The sequence below is a fragment of the Ranitomeya imitator genome, chromosome 2, assembly GCF_032444005.1.
Source record: "Ranitomeya imitator isolate aRanImi1 chromosome 2, aRanImi1.pri, whole genome shotgun sequence".
Lineage (NCBI taxonomy): Eukaryota > Metazoa > Chordata > Amphibia > Anura > Dendrobatidae > Ranitomeya > Ranitomeya imitator.
This window is the reverse complement of record NC_091283.1, coordinates 604,711,772-604,735,977: the sequence shown is the minus strand read 5'-3', so window position 1 is coordinate 604,735,977 and position 24,206 is coordinate 604,711,772. Positions and strand designations below refer to the sequence as shown.

The 24,206-nt window shown below is 42.8% G+C and overlaps 1 protein-coding gene across 2 annotated transcripts in view; it reads left to right on the top strand.

Moving 5' to 3' along the window:
* Nucleotides 1–23,326, top strand: part of CARD14 (caspase recruitment domain family member 14) — a 152,673-nt gene extending 129,347 nt beyond the window's left edge. For both annotated transcript variants that reach the window (XM_069752427.1, XM_069752426.1), the window contains exons 17-21: nucleotides 1,003–1,093; nucleotides 11,685–11,852; nucleotides 12,761–12,882; nucleotides 12,977–13,092; nucleotides 22,411–23,326. In XM_069752427.1, the coding sequence (XP_069608528.1) occupies nucleotides 1,003–1,093; nucleotides 11,685–11,852; nucleotides 12,761–12,882; nucleotides 12,977–13,092; nucleotides 22,411–22,618 (705 nt within the window). In that variant the 3' untranslated portion in view covers nucleotides 22,619–23,326. The remainder of the gene's footprint in view (nucleotides 1–1,002; nucleotides 1,094–11,684; nucleotides 11,853–12,760; nucleotides 12,883–12,976; nucleotides 13,093–22,410) is intronic.
* Nucleotides 23,327–24,206: the final 880 nt, after the last annotated feature.

Genomic DNA, 24,206 nt, shown 5'->3' with positions numbered 1-24,206 from the left:
TCTGTATCCTGCTTTTGTACTGCTCTGTCTCTCCTGGTTATCTGACCCACTTGGCTTGTCCCCTTTTACTCTTTGTCTTGTCCCTAGGTACTACGCGTTCGTCTGGCTTCTGACTCTCGGCTCTCCTTTACCACGTTTACTGTCTTTGCCCTGTGCTCTGCATGCTCAGTGTCATTCCCTGCACTCACGTGCTGTGGCTCCGTCACCTGGTCACGTGATCGCTCAGTGCCAGGTCCTGTGCTCACTACACTAGTCTAAGGTCCTTGTGCACTGTGTTTCTTTCTGCCTGCACTCCCTGCGCACATTCACATGCCCCCTGATAGCGACCCCCTGGGCAGTGCCAGTGACACCTTAGGTGTCATTACAGCAGGGAGTAAACTGTTGCCTGATTCTTCTGAATTTTGAGTTTCATATGGCTTGAGACAATAAGACTTGTGCCAACACGGTTTTGTAACCATTAACCTTGTGTAGCCATAAAGAAACTGTAACCACTATGATTGCCTGCCTCAACCTGTGATGACCAGTTTCAAGTTAATCTTGCTGTGTCTAGTCCTGTCACTGCGCCATCCTCAACCTGGGAGCAAAGTTTGGGATCAAAGGACTACGCTACATCTTTCTTTTTGCCCACTTACAGATACTTTTATGAGTGTAAATATATTTGTAAGAAAAAATAACAAAAGCTCTGATTGGCGATCTTGTGAGTTTTAACATCCAAAAGACATACATTTGCATATAACAATAATCTTAATTTTATAATCTTTCGAGATTATTTGTCTTTCCTTTACTTCATGGTCCCAATATTTATATAAAACTCAGAAGAATCATTATTGTAGTTATAAAAATCAATACATCTTTTTCTTTAGTTTATGCTATGAGTATGATAAACTTGTGACATTAGATTTAAATATGAATTAAACTATTTACTTCTCTTTACTTCTTTTTTTCCAAATGGCTTTATTTTTCCTTTAATTTCTTCTTAGATATATCTCTTTATTTCCCCAGCCTAAAAAGCATGTACGAATCATCAGCACAGATCGTTGTAGTTCTCACTTACTCTGGACATCTCTAAACTGTGGCACGTGTAGATGTGAAGGTACAGTTAATGATTGTTTTTTTTATGGTCTCCAGTTACAACACAGCTACATACTAAATAGTATCATTATTTCCATAGTGAAACTGTGGAGTTATGGTTTTTTATTTACTTTACTATACATAGTACTGCTATCATGCTGAAACACAAAAATAACTAAAGAACTGACTAAAGGATATAATTGTACATGAGACACAGAAGCTGAATTCACCTTTGTTTAGCTAGTGTGTTCACAGGGGTGACAAAGTATAAAAAGCCACAGTAAAAACACAAGCTGAACAAAGGCTGAACCCTACCACGCTACATGCTTGAACCGAGTTGTGGTTTTTCTTTTCTTCTTATGTAAAGTAATGAATAGGTGGCTCTTACATTTTTCTTTTCATTTGTTTCCATTTTTATGCTTTCATTAAATAGTTTGGATTTGTTTACATGGAGTTTTTTTAAAGTTATAAAAAGTCGCTTTCTAATGTTTCAACTGTGGATTTTAAGGTCGCACTGACACGCGTGTTCTTACAGACTAGACTCAAGCAATGAAGGTTGTAACATTAGAAATGGATATTTAATTTGCCCCATACAATGAGGATTGCATTGTTAGAAACAGAAAATATTCACATCTGTGGTGGACCCTAGAGGGCTTTGGATTGTGCTATAATTTTGTTAAAGGGTTAGTCCCGTCTCAAAGTAGCTGCTTGTAGGTCTCGGTTACCATAGGTGGTGTTATGAAACCAGCCAAGCACAGCTGCGCTAAGCTGTTTGCATAAGAACAAGGAGATGCATGGGAATTGTGAGAGTAATACTGTCACATCTCCATCAGGACCTGCTCCTGCAACATCTGCTCATGTTGTCAGGTGCCGCCATATTCATTTTGCAGGCAGCGCTGGTGATAGAAGAGACGTTGGAACTAGCTCTACATGGCACCGGCTCTGTCTAGCCACTTAGATTTGTGTGGCTAGGACCTGTAGTGCCATGAAGTCTGGTAGGATGGGTTTGTGTGCTATCCAACTGGAGTTATCAGCTCCCTGTGCTAGCTGATTGGAGCGCCCACACCCTACTTTAGATTCCAGCTTACTGCTGGAAGCTGCCAGATTTAGTCTTGTGCTTCTCTGGTTCTGTCCTGCTGTTATTTCCTTGTTGTTTCATTGCTACTTGTTTTGACCTCAGCTTATGTTTTGTGACTATTCTTATGGATCCTGATTTTGTCCTTTTATGCAACATCCTACGCATCGCCGGACGGCAGTCCTCCTGTAGGTAGCAATCCACTGGATCCTGTTGTAAGTCTAGATCTCTGTTTAGGAGTTAAATGGTGTTGAGTTTCTCTAGAATCTGCCAGTTGGAGTGGCTTGTGCCAAGTCTGTCCTTTGAGCCCGTGGCCTCAGACAAACGCTACAAATACTAAAAGTGCAGCTTTGCAATGCTGTTTCTGTAACACTCTTTCAATTCCATGGGCTTTACACAAACAGAATAGTTCAGCAGCACTTGGCCATTTTCATAAACTTTCCCCTGGTAGCCGGACCCTAGAATCATTTATTCCCATACCTGCCATGAAATGCAGAAAGGGGAATAATCCTTTAAAAATTAAAATAAATGATTACCATAATCCATATCATACCCCTAGTACTGTCAGCTTGCAAATTCATATGGATCTAAATGTCCCAGTTCTCTGTAAGAATATAGTGGATAGTTAAGTTAGGAGGTTTGATTTTATAGCTATCAGACCACAATCTATCACCAGGGAGTGTTTGAAGTCATGTATAAAAGGCTACATTGCCATATAAATTCAGTGGCAAATAGAGCTATGTCACTGACTTTATATATTATGATCTCATTGGGCTGGAGATGAACAGAAACACTCTCTCCTGTGATAAAATAGGTAGGGAAATGTGTTACACCAGAAAGTAACAGCTGAGAGCCCCTATTGTTGTGTTTGTGTACTCACAAACTCAAAAATTAAACATATTGGACAGCTGAACGGGTTATTCCAGGAGGCCTTAATACATTTTTGTTCCACACACATCCATACTTCAGTTTCCTCGTAGTCATCACATAATACTAATGTTTATAGAACTAGCATTATAGAAATGTGATTGCTTTTCTACATACAGTTGTGCTCAAAAATTTTCTTACCCGGGCAGAATATTTGCTTTCTTGGCCTTTTTTCAGAGAATATGAATGATAACACCAAACCTTTTTTTCCACTCATGGTTAGTGGTTGGGTGAAGCCATTTATTGTCAAACTACTGTGTTTTCTCTTTTTAAATCATAATGACAAACGAAAACATCCAAATGATCCTGATTAAAAGTTCACATACCCTATTTCTTAATACAACCTCTAACATCAATGACAACTTGAAGTCTTTTGTGGTAGTTTTGGATGAGGTCCTTTATTTTCTCAGATGGAAAAGCTGTGCACTCTTCTTGGAAAAATGCCTCCAGTTCCTGTAAATTCCTGGGCTGTCTAGCATGAACTGCGCACTTGAAATCTCCCCAGAGTGGCTCAATGATATTGAGGTTAGGAGACTGAGATGGCCATTCCAGAACCTTCACTTTGTTCTGCTGTAGCCTATGACAGACCAACTTGGCTTTGTGTTTTGGATCGTTGTCATGTTGGAACGTCCAAGTACGTCCCTGTTGTGAACTCTGTTTTCGGGCTCCCTCCTGTGGTCATGAATGGTACTTCGGCTGGTTCTGTCCGTGGACTTTCTCTGATGCCTGTGGGTGTTTCTGAGTTTCCTTCTACAGGTGAAGAGGCTAATTCGTTAGTGGGCTGCTCTATTTAACTCCACTTGGATCCTTGTCCGATGCCAGCTGCCAATGTTGTAGCATTGGTCTAGTTCGCTCCTGGATCTTCCTGGTTACCTGTTTCCTCCAGCAAAAGCTAAGTTTCGCTTTGCTTTTTTCTTGTTTGCTATTTTTTCTGTCCAGCATGCTTATGTGAATTTTGCCTTGCTTGCTGGAAGCTCTGGGACGCAGAGGGGCGCCTCCGCTCCGTTAGTCGGTGCGGATGGTATTTTTCCCTGCACTCTCTGTGTGGCTTTTTGTAGGGTTTTTTGCTGACTGCAAAGTGACCTTTCCTATCTTCTGTCTGTTTAGTAAGTCGGGCCTCTCTTTGCTAAATCTATTTCATCTCTGTGTTTGTGATTTCATCTTACTCACAGTCAATATATGTGGGGGGCTGCCTTTTCCTTTGGGGAATTTTCTCTGAGGCAAGATAGGCTTATTTTTCCTATCTCTAGGGCTAGCTAGTTCTGAGGCTGTGACGAGGCAGCTAGGTCATGATAGGAGCGCTCCACGGCTATTTCTAGTGTGCGTGATAGGATTAGGGATTGCGGTCAGCAGAGGTTCCACTTCCCAGAGCTTGTCCTGTTCTAATGTGCTATCAGGTCTTTTCTGGTGCTCTAACTACCAGGTCCACTATTTGTCCTAACCACCAGATCATAACAGTACAGCTGGCAAAAAGTATTGATGCATCTCAATAGAGGGATAAGTGAAGCTCTGAGACCATTTTTTTTTCTTTGCAGCGTGTTCTGTCTCACTTTTACCCTTTACCTCTGGGTGGTTCAGAACACAGGTGTGGACATGGACATTCAAGGTCTGTCCTCTTGGATGGATAATCTCACTACAAGGGTACAAAACATCCAAGATTTTGTGGTTCAGAATCCGATGTCAGAGCCTAAGATTCCAATTCCTGATTTATTTTTTGGTGATAGATCTAAGTTTTTTGAATTTCAAAAATAATTGTAAATTGTTTCTAGCTTTGAAACCTCGCTCCTCAGGTGATCCTGCTCAACAAGTAAGGATCATTATTTCTTTGTTACGTAGTAACCCTCAAGACTGGGCATTTTTCCTTGCGCCAGGAGATCCGGCATTGCGTGATGTGGATGCGTTTTTCCTGGCGCTCGGATTGCTTTATGACGAACCTAACTCTGTAGAGCATGCTGAGAAAACACTGTTGGCTCTGTGTCAGGGTCAGGATGAAGCAGAGATATATTGTCAGAAGTTTAGAAAGTGGTCTGTGCTCACTCAGTGGAATGAATGTGCCCTGGCAGCAATCTTCAGAAAGGGTCTCTCTGAAGCCCTTAAAGATGTCATGGTGGGATTTCCTATGCCTGCTGGTCTGAATGAGTCTATGTCTTTGGCTATTCAGATCGATCGGCGCTTGCGTGAGTGTAAAACTGTGCACCATTTGGCGGTACTATCTGAGCATGGGCCTGAGCCTATGCAGTGTGATAGGACTTTGACCAGAGCTGAACGGCAGGAACACAGACGTCGGAATGGGCTGTGTTTTTACTGTGGGGATTCCTCTCATGCTATCTCCGATTGTCCTAAGCGCACTAAGCGATTCGCTAGGTCTGCCACCATTGGTACGGTACAGTCAAAATTTCTATTGTCCGTTACTCTGATTTGTTCTTTGTCTTCCTACTCTGTTATGGCATTTGTGGATTCAGGCGCTGCCCTGAATTTGATGGATTTGGAGTATGCTAGGCGCTGTGGTTTTTTCTTGGAGCCCTTGCAGCATCCTATTCCATTGAGAGGAATTGATGCTACGCCTTTGGCCAAGAATAAGCCTCAGTACTGGACCCAATTGACCATGTGCATGGCTCCTGCACATCAGGAGGATATCCGTTTTTTGGTGTTACATAATCTGCATGATGTGGTCGTTTTAGGGTTACCATGGCTACAGGTCCATAATCCAGTATTGGACTGGAAATCTATGTCTGAGTCCAGCTGGGGTTGCCAGGGGGTACATGGTGATGTTCCATTTTTGTCAATTTCGTCTTCTACTCCTTCTGAGGTTCCGGAGTTTTTGTCGGATTATCAGGATGTATTTGATGAGCCCAAAGCCGGTGCCCTACCTCCTCATAGGGATTGCGATTGTGCAATTAATTTGATTCCTGGTAGTAAGTTTCCTAAGGGCCGATTGTTCAATTTATCGGTGCCTGAGCACGCCGCTATGCGGAGTTATATAAAGGAATCCTTGGAGAAAGGCCATATTCGCCCATCGTCATCACCGTTGGGAGCAGGGTTCTTTTTTGTGGCCAAGAAGGATGGTTCTTTGAGACCTTGTATTGATTACCGCCTTCTTAATAAAATTACTGTCAAATTTCAGTATCCTTTGCCGTTGCTGTCTGACTTGTTTGCTCGTATTAAAGGGGCTACTTGGTTTACCAAGATAGACCTTCGAGGGGCGTATAATCTTGTGCGTATTAAACGGGGCGATGAATGGAAAACAGCATTTAATACGCCCGATGGCCATTTTGAGTACCTGGTGATGCCACTCGGGCTTTCCAATGCTCCATCAGTATTTCAGTCCTTTATGCATGACATCTTCCGAGAGTACCTGGATAAATTCCTGATTGTGTATTTGGATGATATTTTGGCCTTTTCCGATGATTGGGAGTCTCATGTGAAGCAGGTCAGAATGGTGTTCCAGGTCCTTCGTGCTAATTCCTTGTTTGTGAAGGGGTCAAAGTGTCTCTTTGGAGTTCAGAGGGTTTCATTTTTGGGGTTCATTTTTTCCCCTTCTACTGTCGAGATGGACCCTGTTAAAGTCCAGGCCATTCATGATTGGACTCAGCCGACATCTGTGAAGAGCCTGCAAAAGTTCCTGGGCATTGCTAATTTTTATCGTCGCTTCATCGCTAATTTTTCTAGTGTTGCTAAACCATTGACTGATTTGACCAAGAAGGGTGCTGATGTGGTCAATTGGTCTTCTGCGGCCGTGGATGCTTTTCAGGAATTGAAGCGTCGTTTTTCTTCTGCCCCTGTGTTGTGCCAGCCAGATGTTTCGCTCCCGTTTCAGGTTGAGGTTGATGCCTCTGAGATTGGAGCAGGGGCTGTTTTGTCGCAAAGAAGTTCTGATGGCTCGGGAATGAAGCCATGTGCTTTCTTTTCTAGAAAGTTTTCGCCTGCTGAGCGCAATTATGATGTTGGTAATCGAGAATTGTTGGCCATGAAGTGGGCATTCGAGGAGTGGCGTCATTGGCTGGAAGGAGCCAAGCATCGTGTGGTGGTCTTGACAGATCACAAAAATTTGACTTATCTTGAGTCTGCCAAACGGTTGAATCCGAGACAGGCTCAATGGGCGTTATTTTTCTCCCGTTTTGATTTTGTGGTTTCGTACCTTCCGGGCTCTAAGAATGTGAAGGCTGATGCCCTGTCAAGGAGTCTTGTGCCTGACTCTCCGGGTGTTTCTGAGCCGGCAGGTATTCTCAAAGAGGGGATAATTTTGTCTGCCATCTCCCCTGATTTGCGGCGGGTGCTGCAAAAATTTCAGGCTGATAGACCTGACCGTTGCCCAGCAGAGAAACTGTTTGTCCCTGATAAATGGACTAGCAGAGTTATCTCTGAGCTTCATTGTTCAGTGTTGGCTGGGCATCCTGGAATCTTTGGTACCAGAGATTTGGTGGCTAGATCCTTTTGGTGGCCTTCTTTGTCACGGGATGTGCGTTCTTTTGTGCAGTCCTGTGGCACTTGTGCTCGGGCTAAGCCCTGCTGTTCTCGTGCTAGTGGGTTGCTTTTGCCCTTGCCGGTCCCGAAGAGGCCCTGGACGCATATTTCTATGGATTTCATTTCGGATCTCCCCGTCTCTCAAAAGATGTCGGTCATTTGGGTGGTTTGTGATCGCTTTTCTAAGATGGTCCATTTGGTACCCTTGTCTAAATTGCCTTCCTCCTCTGATTTGGTGCCATTGTTTTTCCAGCATGTGGTTAGTTTACATGGCATTCCGGAGAACATCGTTTCGAACAGAGGTTCTCAATTTGTTTTGAGGTTCTGGCGATCCTTTTGTGCTAGGATGGGCATTGATCTGTCTTTTTCCTCAGCTTTCCATTCTCAGACAAATGGCCAAACCGAACGAACTAATCAGACGTTGGAAACATATCTGAGATGCTTTGTTTCTGCTGATCAGGATGATTGGGTGTCCTTTTTGCCGTTGGCTGAGTTTGCCCTTAATAATCGGGCCAGCTCGGCTACTTTGGTTTCGCCGTTTTTCTACAATTCTGGTTTCCATCCTCGTTTCTCTTCAGGGCAGGTTGAGTCTTCAGACTGTCCTGGTGTAGATACTGTGGTGAATAGGTTGCAGCAGATTTGGACTCATGTGGTGGACAATTTGACATTGTCCCAGGAGAAGGCTCAACGTTTCGCTAACCGCCGGCGCTGTGTGGGTCCCCGACTTCGTGTTGGGGATTTAGTTTGGTTGTCGTCTCGTTATGTTCCTATGAAGGTTTCCTCTCCTAAGTTTAAGCCTCGTTTCATTGGTCCGTATAAAATTTCTGAGGTTATCAATCCTGTGTCATTTTGTTTGGCCCTTCCAGATTCTTTTGCCATCCATAATGTGTTCCATAGGTCGTTGTTGCGGAGATATGTGGCGCCTGTGGTTCCATCCGTTGACCCTCCTGCTCCGGTGTTGGTTGAGGGGGAGTTGGAGTATGTGGTGGAGAAGATTTTGGATTCTCGTATTTCGAGACGGAAACTCCAGTACTTGGTCAAGTGGAAGGGTTATGCTCAGGAGGATAATTCCTGGGTTTTTGCCTATGATGTTCATGCGGCCGATCTGGTTCGTGCCTTTCATTTGGCTTATCCTGGTCGGCCTGGGGGCTCTCGTGAGGGTTCGGTGACCCCTCCTCAAGGGGGGGTACTGTTGTGAATTCTGTTTTCGGGCTCCCTCCTGTGGTCATGAATGGTACTTCGGCTGGTTCTGTCCGTGGACTTTCTCTGATGCCTGTGGGTGTTTCTGAGTTTCCTTCTACAGGTGACGAGGCTAATTCGTTAGTGGGTTGCTCTATTTAACTCCACTTGGATCCTTGTCCGATGCCAGCTGCCAATGTTGTAGCATTGGTCTAGTTCGCTCCTGGATCTTCCTGGTTACCTGTTTCCTCCAGCAAAAGCTAAGTTTCGCTTTGCTTTTTTCTTGTTTGCTATTTTTTCTGTCCAGCATGCTTATGTGAATTTTGCCTTGCTTGCTGGAAGCTCTGGGACGCAGAGGGGCGCCTCCGCTCCGTTAGTCGGTGCGGATGGTATTTTTCCCTGCACTCTCTGTGTGGCTTTTTGTAGGGTTTTTTGCTGACTGTAAAGTGACCTTTCCTATCTTCTGTCTGTTTAGTAAGTCGGGCCTCTCTTTGCTAAATCTATTTAATCTCTGTTTGTGATTTCATCTTACTCACAGTCAATATATGTGGGGGGCTGCCTTTTCCTTTGGGGAATTTTCTCTGAGGCAAGATAGGCTTATTTTTCCTATCTCTAGGGCTAGCTAGTTCTGAGGCTGTGACGAGGCGCCTAGGTCATGATAAGAGCGCTCCACGGCTATTTCTAGTGTGCGTGATAGGATTAGGGATTGCGGTCAGCAGAGGTTCCACTTCCCAGAGCTTGTCCTGTTCTAATGTGCTATCAGGTCTTTTCTGGTGCTCTAACTATCAGGTCCACTATTTGTCCTAACCACCAGATCATAACACGTCCCATGTGCAGCTTCTGGGCTGATGATTGCAAATTTGCCTCCAGTATTTGTTGATAACGTGCTGCATTTATCTTTCCTTCAACTTTGACCAAGTTTACTGTGCCTTTGTAGCTCACACATCCCCAAAACATCAGCAATCCACCTCCGTGCTTTACAGTAGGACTTGTGTTCCTTTCATCATAGGTCTTGTTGGCCTTTCTACAAATGTAACGTTTGATTGTGATCTAAAAGTTAAATTTTAGTCTCATCACTCCAAATTACCTCGTTCAGAAGTTTTGAGGCTTGTCTCTGTGCTGTTTTGCGTATTGTAGGTGACATTCTTTGTGGCATTTGCAAAGTAATTGCTTTCTTCTGGAGACCTGACCATGCAGTCCATTTTTCTTCAAGTGCTTCTTTATTGTGCATCTTGAATTAGCAATTTCGCTAGTTTTCAGAGAGTCCAGTATTTCAGCTGATGTTATTTGTAAGATTTCTTTGCATCCCGAACAATTTTCCTGGCAGTTGTAGATGATATTTTTGTTGGTCTACCTGACTGTGATTTTGTTTTTACAGACCCCCTGATTTTCCATTTTTTAATCACAGTTTGAACACTGCTGACTGGCATTATCAATTCCTTGGTTATCTTTTTTATATCCCTTTCCTGTTTAATATAGTTCAACTAGCTTTTCCCATAAATTCGTTGACAATTCTTTTGCTTTCCCCATGAATCCCAATCAAGAAACGTCAGTGGCTGGATGAAAGATGTCAGAGTTTGTCTGGATCCCAGAAACTCACTCAGCTTTTATGCACACACTGATTACAAGCAAACAGGTCATAAGTTAGGATGTTACCTTTAGTAGCCATTCAAACTCATTTGTGTCAACTTCTGTGTGTAACGGGTTGGGCGGTGGAACCGCTGTGCCAAAGCCCAAGGAAGACCTGAAGGGGCGTGACTAGGAGCCTCACCCAATCTGACCAATGACACCACAATCCGTGGAGAGACAAGGGAGCTACTCAGGCCTGACCTTTGGTAGATGACGGCTGACCCCTAGAAGTGGATAGCTTGAATGGCCCGGGGAAATGTTTAACAGATGCAGACAGGCAGAGAAGATCACAGGAACTGCAGGTGCAGACAGGATGGTCTAACGGAGGAATGAACACTGATGGGTGCAGCTGGCTTGGCTACTGTAGAGGTGAGCATTGGTGGGTGCAGCTGGCTCAGCTGTCATTGAGATGAGCACTAATGGGTGCAGCTGGCTCTGCTGCCATTGAGAGGTGCACTGGTGGGTGCAGCTGGCTCAGCTACCGTTGAGGTAAGCACTGGCAGGTGCAGCTGTCTCAGCTGCCATTGATGTGAGCACTGGCAGGTGCAGCTGGCTTGGCTGCCGTTGAGGGGAGCACTGGAGGGTGCAGTTGGCTCTGCTGTCGTTGAGGTGAGCACTGGCGGGTGCAGCTGACTCTGCTGCCATTGAGGCGAGCTCTGGAGGGTGCAGCTGGCTCTGCTGCTGTTGAAGTGAGCACTGGTGAGTGCAGCAGACTCGGATACAAGTGTAGGGACCTGAGAACAGATAAGCATGTTAAGAACAAACTCACAACATTGCACAAGCTCCTCCATGTTGGAGGAGGTGGTTTAAATAGAAAGAGACCTCCAGCAATCGGCTGGGGACACTTCAGAGGAAGGAGCGTGGCCCCTTTAGGAAAGAGGAAGGGTGCACGCGTGCGCTCTAAGCACAGTGGCTGGAGACCTGCTAGGAGTGCATGCACCTCGGGAAGCTGCAGACCAGGAAAGGGCAGGACGGGAGTCTTGGCGGTGAGTACGTTGATGTCTCTGGAGGGAGAGAGGAACTGCAGGCAGAGATGTGGGCGCTACACTGTGCATGTTATCAGGCCAAAATCACCAGGGTATGGAAACTTTTGATCAGGGTCATTTGGATATTTTGGGTTGTCATTATGATTTAAAAAGAAAAAAACACCGTTGTTTGACAATAAATGGCTTCACCCAACCACTATAGATGAGTGGAGAAAAATGTTGGTGTTATCATTCCTATTCTCTGAAAAAAGGTCAAGAAAGCAAAAATTCTGCTGGGGTATGTAGACTTTTGAGCACAACTGTATAGTATATCTGTTAATAAAATATATGAAACATTCGTTTTCTTCATTTAGAACCAAGTTCTTCACTTGGAAGAAGCTGCTTAACACTAATGCCATACACTCTGGTAACTCACCACAAGATTGGAGTTCCTCGTCCTGTCCTTTTGGTCCCCTCAATTCTTGGAAGAATCTTGAGTGACAAACTATGTGCCAATAAAGACTTCATGAAGTGTGACACTGGTATATGATACTTATTCTCAATAACACTGGATTCTGCGATAAGCATTTCATTGAACTTTTCCCATTTTAGATCACCATAGATATTAGATTTCCTCTCTGTACATACACACTTAATGTTACGCATGCACTGTATGTTACACTGTTACACATACTCACATGGCATGTACATACACAGCACATATACTGCCTAGGTTAAACACAATGCAACATTTGTAGAGGACATACCAGTCTCTCTTTTCCTTTTTAATTCCTACAGTCTCTCATCATCAGTTTCTCCTGACCTCCCAAGGTGACCATGATGTTACTTCTCCACTTTTGGATTTTAAAGTGTACTGATAATGCATTATTATCAGACATTATCAGTGCAGTCTCTGGATTTTAATGGCTGGGCGCTCTTTTGGGGATAGGGATTCTGGGCAATTGGGACTTTGAAAAACGGACATACAAATTCAGCCTAAAGACTAGTTCAGACAAGGCAGAAGAAGAAATCTGCACAGTTTCATTATCTGGCATTCAGTTTTTTTGCATACTGTCTTATAAAAGGTGCAGTAACTTATTAGGCATACTGCAAATCAAACAGAAATAAACATTTCAATGCTTCTGTATGAAATATGCATACAGATCTACTTCGCCACGTATTTCCGCATTAGTATATTGTTTACATTTCCCCGGATCTGACATATAGGTCAGGCACATTTTGGTGGCTGCATAGAATATCCTAAATTTCCAATTTTTCCCACCATATTGTAGATACAGTACAAGCAACAGTATGGCCCCATAAGCTGTTATGAGTAAATTAACTACTAAAGGGGATAAGGGGATTTAAATGATTCTTGTTGCTCAGACTAAAAAATTGTTGACAAATATCATGAGACTTAAAATATTTCACAATTGCACATTAATTTCAGAGTGCTTGACAGATGCGGAATATGCAACAAGATACCAGCGCGGGGACATTATTGGGGAAAAGGAGGGCGAAAGCATACGCTGCTACTTTACTAGGCAGAATGTTGAAGCAGTAGCCCAGCAGGTGAGTTAATCGCTGCTGTTATACTTATCAATAGAAAATAATGTTCTACGAATAAGTGTTCTGATATATTTGTAAACTTTTATTCATAATGCAGAATGCACACTGCCTTTTGGAGCTTGGACTCTCCTGTCTCTCCGCTCTGATTCGTGTAGGAATATATCCTATCATATTACATATCCCACTAAATGAAAAGAGTATTAAGAAATTAAAGTGAGTACATTTTGTTGCATTTCATGAGTACAGTGTGGAATTATATTTGTATGAACTTGTAAGTAGGCAGATGATTGACAAATTTGTTTTTACACCACGTCAGACTATTGGACTGGACTGTTTAACCCCTCTGTGACCTTAGACGTACTATCCCGTCGAGGTGCCCTGGGCTTATCTGACCCTGGACGGGATAGTACGTCATAGCCGATCGGCCGCGCTCACGGGGGGAGCGCGGCCGATCGCGGCCGGGTGTCAGCTGCTTATCGCAGCTGACATCCGGCACTATGTGCCAGGAGCGGTCACGGACCGCCCCCGGCACATTAACCCCTGGCACACCGCGATCAAAGATGATCGCGATGTGCCGGCGGTACAGGGAAGCACCGCGCAGGGAGGGGGCTCCCTGCGGGCTTCCCTGAGCCCCCCGCAGCAACGCGATGTGATCGCGTTGCTGCGAGGGTCTCCTCACCTCCCTCCTTGCTCGAGCCCCGGATCCAAGATGGCCGCGGATCCGGGTCCTGCAGGGAGGGAGGTGGCTTCACAGAGCCTGCTTAGAGCAGGCACTGTGAAGGCTGCAGCGCTGTAAGTCAGATCAGTGATCTGACAGAGTGCTGTGCAAACTGTCAGATCACTGATCTGTGATGTCCCCCCCTGGGACAAAGTAAAAAAGTAAAAAAAAAATTTTCCAAATGTGTAAAAAAAATAAAAAAAAATATTCCAAAATAATGAAAAAAATATATATATATTATTCCCATAAATACATTTCTTCATCTAAATAAAAAAAAAAAAACAATAAAAGTACACATATTTAGTATCGCCACGTCCGTAACGACCCGACCTATAAAACTGTCCCACTAGTTAACCCCTTCAGTAAACACCGTAAGAAAAAAAAAAAAAAAACGAGGCAAAAAACAACGCTTTATTATCATACCGCCGAACAAAAAGTGGAATAACACGCGATCAAAAGGACAGATATAAATAACCATGGTACCGCTGAAAGCGTCATATTGTCCCGCAAAAAAAGAGCTGCCATACAGCATCATCAGCAAAAAAATAAAAAAGTTATAGTCCTGAGAATAAAGCGATGCAAAAATAATTATTTTTTCTGTAAAATAGTTTTTATCGTATAAAAGCGCCAAACCATAAAAAAATGATATAAATGAGGTATCGCTGTAATCGTACTGACCCGAAGAATAAAACTGATTTATCAATTTTACCAAACGCGGAACGGTATAAACGCCTCCCCCAATAGAAATTCATGAATAGCTGGCTTTTGGTCATTCTTCCTCACAAAAATCGGAATAAAAAGCGATAAAAAAATGTCACGTGCCCAAAAATGTTTTCAATAAAAACGTCAACTCGTCCCGCAAAAAACAAGACCTCACATGACTCTGTGGACCAAAATATGGAAAAATTATAGCTCTCAAAATGTGGTATTGCAAAAAATATTTTTTGCAATAAAAAGGGTCTTTCAGTGTGTGACGGCTGCCAATCATAAAAATCCGCTAAAAAACTCGCTATAAAAGTAAATCAAACCCCCCTTCATCACCCCCTTAGTTAGGGAAAAATAAAAAAAAATGTATTTATTTCCATTTTCCCATTAGGGCTAGGGTTAGGGCTAGGATTAGGGTTAGGGTTAGGGCTAGGGTTAGGGCTAGGGTTAGGGTTAGGGCTAGGGTTAGGGCTAGGGTTAGGGTTAGGGCTAGGGTTAGGGCTAGGGTTAGGGTTAGGGTTAGGGCTAGGGTTAGGGCTAGGGTTACGGCTAGGGTTAGGGTTAGGGCTAGGGTTAGGGTTAGGGCTAGGGTTAGGGTTAGGGTTGGGGCTACAGTTAGGGTTGGGGCTAAAGTTAGGGTTAGGGTTTAGATTACATTTACAGTTGGGAATAGGGTTGGGATTAGGGTTAGGGGTGTGTCAGGGTTAGAGGTGTGGTTAGGGTTACCGTTGGAATTAGGGTTAGGGGTGTGTTTAGATTAGGGTTTCAGTTATAATTGGGGGGTTTCCACTGTTTCGGCACATCAGGGGCTCTCCAAACACGACATGGCGTCCGATCTCAATTCCAGCCAATTCTGCGTTGAAAAAGTAAAACAGTGCTCCTTCCCTTCCGAGCTCTCCTGTGTGCCCAAACAGGGGTTTACCCCAACATATGGGGTATCAGCGTACTCAGGACAAATTGGACAACAACTTTTGTGGACCAATTTCTCCTGTTACCCTTGGGAAAATACAAAACTGGGGGCTAAAAAATAATTTTTGTGGGAAAACAAAAAGATTTTTTATTTTCACGGCTCTGCGTTATAAACTGTAGTGAAACACTTGGGGGTTCAAAGTTCTCACAACACATCTAGATAAGTTCATTGAGGGGTCTAGTTTCCAATATGGGGTCACTTGTGGGGGGTTTCTACTGTTTAGGTACATTAGGGGCTCTGCAAACGCAATGTGACGCCTGCAGACCAATCCATCTAAGTCTGCATTCCAAATGATGCTCCTTCCCTTCCGAGCCCTCCCATGCGCCCAAACGGTGGTTCCCCCCCACATATCGGGTATCAGCGTACTCAGGACAAATTGGACAACAACATTTAGGGTCCAATTTCTCCTGCTAACCTTGGAAAAATACAAAACTGGGGGCTAAAATATAATTTTTGTGGAAAAAAAAATATTTTTTATTTGCATGGCTCTGCGTTATAAACTGTAGTGAAATACTTGGGGGTTCAAAGCTCTCACAACACATCAAGATGAGTTCCTTAGGGGGTCTACTTTCCAAAATGGTGTCACTTGTGGGGGGTTTCTACTGTTTAGGTACATTAGGGGCTCTGCAAACGCAATGTGACGCCTGCAGACCATTCCATCTAAGTCTGCATTCCAAATGGCGCTCCTTCCCTTCCGAACCCTCCCATGCGCCCAAACGGTGGTTCCCCCCCACATATGGGGTATCAGCGTACTCAGGACAAATTGGACAACAACTTTTGGGGTCCAATTTCTCCTGTTACCCTAGGGAAAATACAAAACTGGGGGCTAAAAAATAATTTTTGTGGGAAAAAAATTTTGTTTTATTTTTATGGCTCTGCATTATAAACTTCTGTGAAGCCCTTGGTGGGTCAAAGTGCTCACCACACATCCAGATAAGTTCCTTAGGGGGTCTACTTTCCAAAATGGTGTCACTTGTGGGGGGTTTCAATGTTTAGGCACATCAGTGGCTCTCCAAACGCAACATGGTGTCCCATCTCAATTCCTGTCAATTTTGCATTGAAAAGTCAAACGGCGCTCCTTCCCTTCCGAGCTCTCCCATGCGCCCAAACAGTGGTTTACTGCCACATATGGGGTATCAGCGTACTCGGGACAAATTGGACAACAACTTTTGAGGTCCAATTTCTTCTCTTACCCTTGGAAAAATAAAAAATTGGGGGCAAAAATATAATTTTTGTGAAAAAATATGATTTTTTATTTTTACGGTTCTGCATTATAAACTTCTGTGAAGCACTTGGTGGGTCAAAGTGCTCACCACACCTCTAGATAAGTTCCTTAGGGGGTCTACTTTCCAAAATGGTGTCACTTGTGGGGGGTTTCAATGTTTAGGCACATCAGTGGCTCTCCAAACGCAACATGGCGTCCCATCTCAATTTCTGTCAATTTTGCATTGAAAAGTCAAACTGCGCTCCTTCCCTTCCGAGCTCTCCCATGCGCCCAAACAGTGGTTTACTGCCACATATGGGGTATCAGCGTACTCAGGACAAATTGGACAACAACTTTTGAGGTCCAATTTCTTCTCTTACCCTTGGAAAAATAAAAAATTGGGGGCAAAAATATAATTTTTGTGAAAAAATATGATTTTTTATTTTTACGGTTCTGCATTATAAACTTCTGTGAAGCACTTGGTGGGTCAAAGTGCTCACCACACATCCAGATAAGTTCCTTAGGGGGTCTACTTTCCAAAATGGTGTCACTTGTGGGGGGTTTCAATGTTTAGGCACATCAGTGGCTCTCCAAACGCAACATGGCGTCCCATCTCAATTCCTGTCAATTTTGCATTGAAAAGTCAAATAGCGCTCCTTCCCTTCCGAGCTCTCCCATGCGCCCAAACAGTGGTTTACTGCCACATATGGGGTATCAGCGTACTCAGGACAAATTGGACAACAACTTTTTGGGTCCAATTTCTCCTGTTACCCTTGGTAAAATATAACAAATTGGAGCTGAAGTAAATTTTTTGTGTAAAAAAGTTAAATGTTCATTTTTATTTAAACATTCCAAAAATTCCTATTAAACACCTGAAGGGTTAATAAACTTCTTGAATGTGGTTTTGAGCACCTTGAGGGGTGCAGTTTTTAGAATGGTGTCACACTTGTGCATTTTCTATCATATAGACCCCTCAAAATGACTTCAAATGAGACGTGGTCCCTAAAAAAAAATGGTGTTGTAAAAATGAGAAATTGCTGGTCAACTTTTAACCCTTATAACTCCCTAACAAAAAAAAAATTGGTTCCAAAATTATGCTGATGTAAAGGAGACATGTGGGAAATGTTACTTATTAAGTATTTTGTGTGACATATCTCTGTGATTTAATTGCATAAAAATTCAAAGTTTGAAAATTGCGAAATTTTCAAAATTTTCGCCAAATTTCCGTTTTTTTCACAAATAAACGCAGGTACTATCAAAGAAATTTTACCACTATCATGAAGTACAACATGTCACGAGAAAACAATGTCAGAATCACCAGGATCCGTTGAAGCGTTTCGGAGTTATAACCTCATAAAGGGACAGTGGTCAGAATTGTAAAAATTGGCCTGGTCATTAACGTGCAAACCACCCTTGGGGGTAAAGGGGTTAAAAAGGATCCTAGAAAAAAGTTAAAAGGAATTCTCAAGTTATTAAAGGGAATCCGTAAGCAGGTTTTTGCTATGTAAACTGAAGGTAGAATGCTGTAGGAACAGAGACCCTGATTCCAATGATGTATCAGTTACTAGACTGTGTGTTGTTGTTTCAATAAAATCGTTCTTTTATAAACAGGAGATTATCACCACAGGACTAGCTGCCACGTGCATTCTAGTCAGCTAGGTGTAAACCCACCTCCTCTACTGATTAGTAGCTTACTGTCAATGTACTTAGAAAAGTTCCCACATGTGGTATGGGAGGGGTTAAATAGGGCTTAGCATTTAGAGCACTGCTAGATCCGCAGCAGAGAAAACTGTGATTGTATCAAAAACGACAGCATGCAGTTAACGACACATAGTTGGAATCAGAGTCTCGGTCCCTAAGGATCCTGCTCCCATATTACTTAGTAAAAGAATGATGACAGATTCTCTTTAGTTTGCTTTACATAGTATGAAAATAAGCATATTGTTGAGTTCTCCCAGAGCAGGTCTCTTAATCACAGCTCTCACTGCCCAAAGTTGTCGGCTTGTTCAAATTTCCTATCCTTTCCATGGGTGAATATAGTGATGACAGTGTAGAACTCAGGACAAATAAGTGATAGCTGAATGTGTTACAGCAGAACTTGTGCTGAGCTTTATCGTTCTATTAATGCTACAGTTCTGACCAGAACTGGCACTGAAGGAGAAGAGCCCACCCCACCAGAAACCAGGAAGTAAGGAGACAGTTAGGAGACACCATAGTCTGAGCTGCTCAAGAGACAACTTGAGAATACTCCTTTAAGACCCTCAAAAAACATTAGACTAAAGTCGGCTGACCCCACCAAGTTTGGTGGATCATCTGACAATCTAATGTGTATAGCTGCCACCCAACTTTTCCCTGATAGATGATGAAATGGAAAAGAAGGATGGGCACTTTGGATTTTTTTTTTATGCAGGGTAAACTGACCTGCAGTGCCTTTTTTGCATCTGCAGCATGTGGATTTTTCATGCATGTACCTTGAGTTTCTCGATGGAATTGCATTAGCTGCAGAAAATCTGATGGTATAAGACACATACACATTTTCAATCCGTTTTTGCTGTGGAAACGCACTAAAAATTATGTAGGTTTACAAGACCGTTTTGTCAAAGTCAAGGAAGCATCAAAAACAAAGCAGCTGCATTTTAAACATGACACACCAAAGACAAAAAAATTAGGGTTAAAAAAGTAATAAAAATGCATGTTTAACCCCTTTCTGACATTGGGCGTACTATTCCGTCCATGTGGGGTGGGCCCTAATTCCCAAGGACGGAATAGTACGTCCAGCGCGATCGGCCGCGCTCATGGGGGGAGCGCGGCCGATCGCGGCCGGGTGTCAGCTGCCTATCGCAGCTGACATCCGGCACTATGTGCCAGGAGTGGTCACGGACTGCCCCCGGCACATTAACCCCTGGCACACTGCGATCAAACACGATCGCGGTGTGCCGGCGGTATAGGGAAGCATCGCGCAGGGAGGGGGCTCCCTGCGGGCTTCCCTGAGACCCCCGCAGCAACGCGATGTGATCGTGTTGCTGCGAGGGTCTCTTACCTCCTCCATGCAGGCCCGGATTCAAGATGGCCGCGGCATCTGGGTCCTGCAGGGAGGTGGCTTCACTGCGCCTGCTCAGAGCAGGCGGCGAGAAGCCAGGAGAAGTGCACGTCAGATCGCTGATCTGAAACAGTGCACAGCAAAGTGTCAGATCAGCGATCTTACACTATAACATGATGCCCCCCCCTGGGGCAATGTTATAGTGTAAAAAAAATATTCCAATGTGTAAAAAAAATTGCAAAAAAATCCAAAAAAAAAATATATATTGTTCCTATAAATACATTTCTTTATCTAAATTTAAAAAAAAAAACAATGAAAGTACACATATTTAGTATCACCGCGTCCGTAACGACCCCACCTATAAAACTATATCACTACTTAACCCCTTCAGTGAACACCGTGAAAAAAAAAACGAGGCAAAAAAACAACGCTTTATTCTCATACCACCAAACAAAAAGTGGAATAACACGCGATCAAAAAGACAGATATAAATAACCATGGTACCGCTGAACACGACATCTTGTCCCGCAAAAAACGAGCCGCCTTACAGCATCATCAGCAAAAAAATAAAAAGATATAGTCCTCAGAATAAAGCGATGCAAAAATAATTATTTTTTCTATAAAATAGTTTTTATCGTATAAAAGCGCCAAAACATAAAAAAATTATATAAATGAGGTATCGCTGTAATGGTACTGACCCGAAGAATAAAACTGCTTTATCAATTTTACCAAACGCGGAACGGTATAAACGCCTCCCCCAAAAGAAATTCATGAATAGCTGGTTTTTAGTCATTCTGCCTCACAAAAAAAATCGGAATAAAAAGCGATCAAAAAATGTCACGTGCCCGAAAATGTTACCAATAAAAACGTCAACTCGTCCCGCAAAAAAAAAGACCTCACATGACTCTGTGGACTCAAATATGGAAAAATGATAGCTCTCAAAATGTGGTAACGCAAAAAATATTTTTTGCAATAAAAAGCCGTCAACGTGTGTGACGGCTGCCAATCATAAAAATCCGCTAAAAAACCCACTATAAAAGTAAATCAAACCCCCCTTCATCACCCCCTTACTTAGGGAAAAATTAAAAATTAAAAAAATGTATTTATTTCCATTTTCCCATTAGGGTTAGGGTTAAGGTTAGGGCTAGGGTTAGGGCTAGGGTTAGGGCTAGGTTTAGGGCTAAGGTTAGGGCTAGGGTTAGGGCTAGGGTTAGGGTTGGGGCTAGGGTTAAGGCTACAGTTAGGGTTGGGGCTGAAGTTAGGGTTAGGGTTGGGGCTAAAGTTAGGGTTAGGGTTTGGATTACATTTACGGTTGGGAATAGGGTTGGGATTAGGGTTAGGGGTGTGTCTGGGTTAGAGGTGTGGTTAGGGTTACCATTGGGATTAGGGTTAGGGGTGTGTTTGGATTAGGGTTTCAGTTATAATTGGGGGGTTTCCACTGTTTAGGCACATCAGGGGCTCTCCAAAAGCGACATGGCGTCCGATCTCAATTCCAGCCAATTCTGCGTTGAAAAAGTAAAACAGTGCTCCTTCCCTTCCGAGCTCTCCCCTGTGCCCAAACAGGGGTTTACCCCAACATATGGGTTATCAGCGTACTCAGGACGAATTGGAAAACAACTTTTGGGGACCAATTTCTCCTTTTACCCTTGGGAAAATACAAAACTGGGGCTAAAAAATAATTTTTGTGGGAAAAAAAAGATTTTTTATTTTCACGGCTCTGCGTTATAAACTGTAGTGAAACACTTGGGGGTTCAAAGTTCTCACAACACAGATACGTTCCTTGGGGGGTCTAGTTTCCAATATGGGGTCACTTCTGGGGGGTTTCTACTGTTTAGGTACATTAGGGGCTCTGCAAACGCAATGTGACGCCTGCAGACCAATCCATCTAAGTCTGCATTCCAAATGATGCTCCTTCCCTTCCGAGCTCTGTCATGCGCCCAAACAGTGGTTTACTACCACATATGGGGTATCTGCGTACTCAGGACAAATTGTACAACAACTTTTGGGGTCCATTTTCTCCTGTTACCCTTGGTAAAATAAAACAAATTGGAGCTGAAGTAAATTTTTTGTGAAAAAAGTTAAATGTTCATTTTTATTTAAACATTCCAAAAATTCCTGTGAAGCACCAGAAGGGTTAATAAACTTCTTGAATATGGTTTTGAGCACCATGAGGGGTGCAGTTTTTAGAATGGTGTCACACTTGGGTATTTTCTATCATATAGACCCCTCAAAATGACTTCAAATGAGATGTGGTCCCTAAAAAAAATGGTGTTGTAAAATTGAGAAATTGCTGGTCAACTTTTAACCCTTATAACTCCCTAACAAAAAAAATTTTGGATCCAAAATTGTGCTGATGTAAAGTAGACATGTGGGAAATGTTACTTATTAAGTATTTTGTGTGACATATCTCTGTGATTTAATTGCATAAAATTTCAAAGTTGGAAAATTGCGAAATTTTCAAAATTTTCGGCAAATTTCTGTTTTTTTCACAATTAAACGCAGGTAATATCAAAGAAATGTTACCACTAACATGAAGTACAGTATGTCACGAGAAAACAATGTCAGAATCACCACGATCCGTTGAAGCGTTCCAGAGTTATAACCTCATAAAGGGACAGTGGTCAGAATTGTAAAAATTGGCCTGGTCATTAACGTGCAAACCACCCTTGGGGGTAAAGGGGTTAAAAAACGCACTCAGAAATGCAATGAAAAAATCTAATTCAGATAGTAGGGGCAGAAATGCTGAAGAAAATCTTCACCAAGTACTCATTGTAAGAACTTAACATAAGGTTTGGGCAACACAGCAGCTTGTGGCCATGTGACATGAGATTGTAAGATACATATTATGTGTGTATATGTTGTATAATTGTGACAGTTCTCTCTGCATTCTTTAGAAAAACACGGCAATGGTGGGGAAAGTGTGAAGATCTGCTGCTGGAGTGCGCTCAAAGGGAGGAGGCTGAGCTGGATTCTCTCCCCTGTTTGTACAGGACGGTGTATCCCGATAGCTGGAGTGACACAGACTCTCTTCTTTGCACAGTAAAAGATGCTATTTTGGATGAACAGAAGAGAACTATTTGGTTGGAAAATCAGCCTTGCTAACCTTGAAAAAACAAACAAAGACTAGTTCACGAGCTACTTTGCCCTGCAGATATTGTCATGAAATCTTGACCCTAAAATCTGTTCCGATTATTTTTAACATTTTTAAATTGGAAAACTCACAACAAATATGGTGTGTGGACTTGGCTTTAGAAGCCTGTGACAGGTGGTGTAAGCCACCTTCCCATCATGAACTCTGGAATTGAAAAACTCAGCACAGAAACACAATATACCCTTCATTATACTTCAATTGGGGGGCTTCTATTTGTGTGGCCACAATCGATTAAAGTGGAACAACTGAGCATTTCACAAGGTCTAGAGCTATCCATAATCCTTACGAATGAGCATCAATGTAGTTAGGATGACACTTTGCACTTCTAGATGGATGGGAGCGACATAATGAATTATTTATCATCCATACAGAAAAAAGTAAATATTTATTGAGCACAACTTCAGACTTAAAGTAATTTTATTATTATATTAAGCATGTCATAGTTTATTTTATCAACAAGTGATTTTGTGTTATTTTAGATGTTAGTACTATTTTGACCTTGTACATGTTTGGAGTTTTTTTTTACCACACTATTGGGGTATTTATATGTGGCATTTATGATTAGTTGTAATTATGTCTATTTGGATTGAAAAAGAGATTTTATACCATGAAACGCGTTATCTTGTGTAACAATAAACATCTTACTTGCTTACACAGTACTTGCTTGAACACCGAGTCATTGGGAAAAGAGCAGCATCCTGGGAATTGTTTCGTGGCAACCAACACCTTTCTACATTTCTCTCCATTCCCAATGGTTGCAGTGTCTATGTACTTTTGGATAAACACTTAGGATGTATCATTACAAGGGATCAGCGATCGTGCTCGGTGATACTTGGATATCACTCGAGTATCTGAATGCTTGGCTATGCTTGTTACTCAGTGAGCATTAGGCGGTGTTTGATTTAAAACTCAAATCCCCACCCCGCATGTTTAACGCCTACTACACAGCCAATACACCTTTGGGGATTGCCTATGAGTCTTTGTAATGTTGAAGCCATCTTGGTAGTGACATTACTGTGATTGGCTGGAAGTATTACATCATCAGGGGTATAAAAGGACAGGTGCCACCAAGCTCGGCTCACTGACGCCATTGCACAGCTGGGGGACAGTTGTTAGTGGTAGCAGAGAGTGCTTGTCTAGGCCACAGTATAATGAATCAGAGTCTTGTAGTGTTGACACTGGTGCTGAAGTTGAGCCATCATACTAAGAACCCTTGTGAGGGCTAATCCTTTGCTTTGCTATTTGTATCACATACATTCTGCATTTAATCTAGGGAGGGAGTGTTGTAAGAGTAGAAAGAAAGGCCAGAGTACTCGGAGAAGTCAGGGATTAGAGCTTTGCATTACCTTGCAAAATATGTAGCTGCGGAAGTTGATTTTTTCTTTTTGTATGTGAAAAAATTGAATATATTGTGATTAGTGATGGGCGAGCACTAAAATGCTCGGGTGCTCGTTGCTCGGGTTGACCAGATTGGTATTCTCAGGTACTCGGCCAGAACAACAAGCCCATTGTAAGTTTATGGGAAACCTGACTATTTTT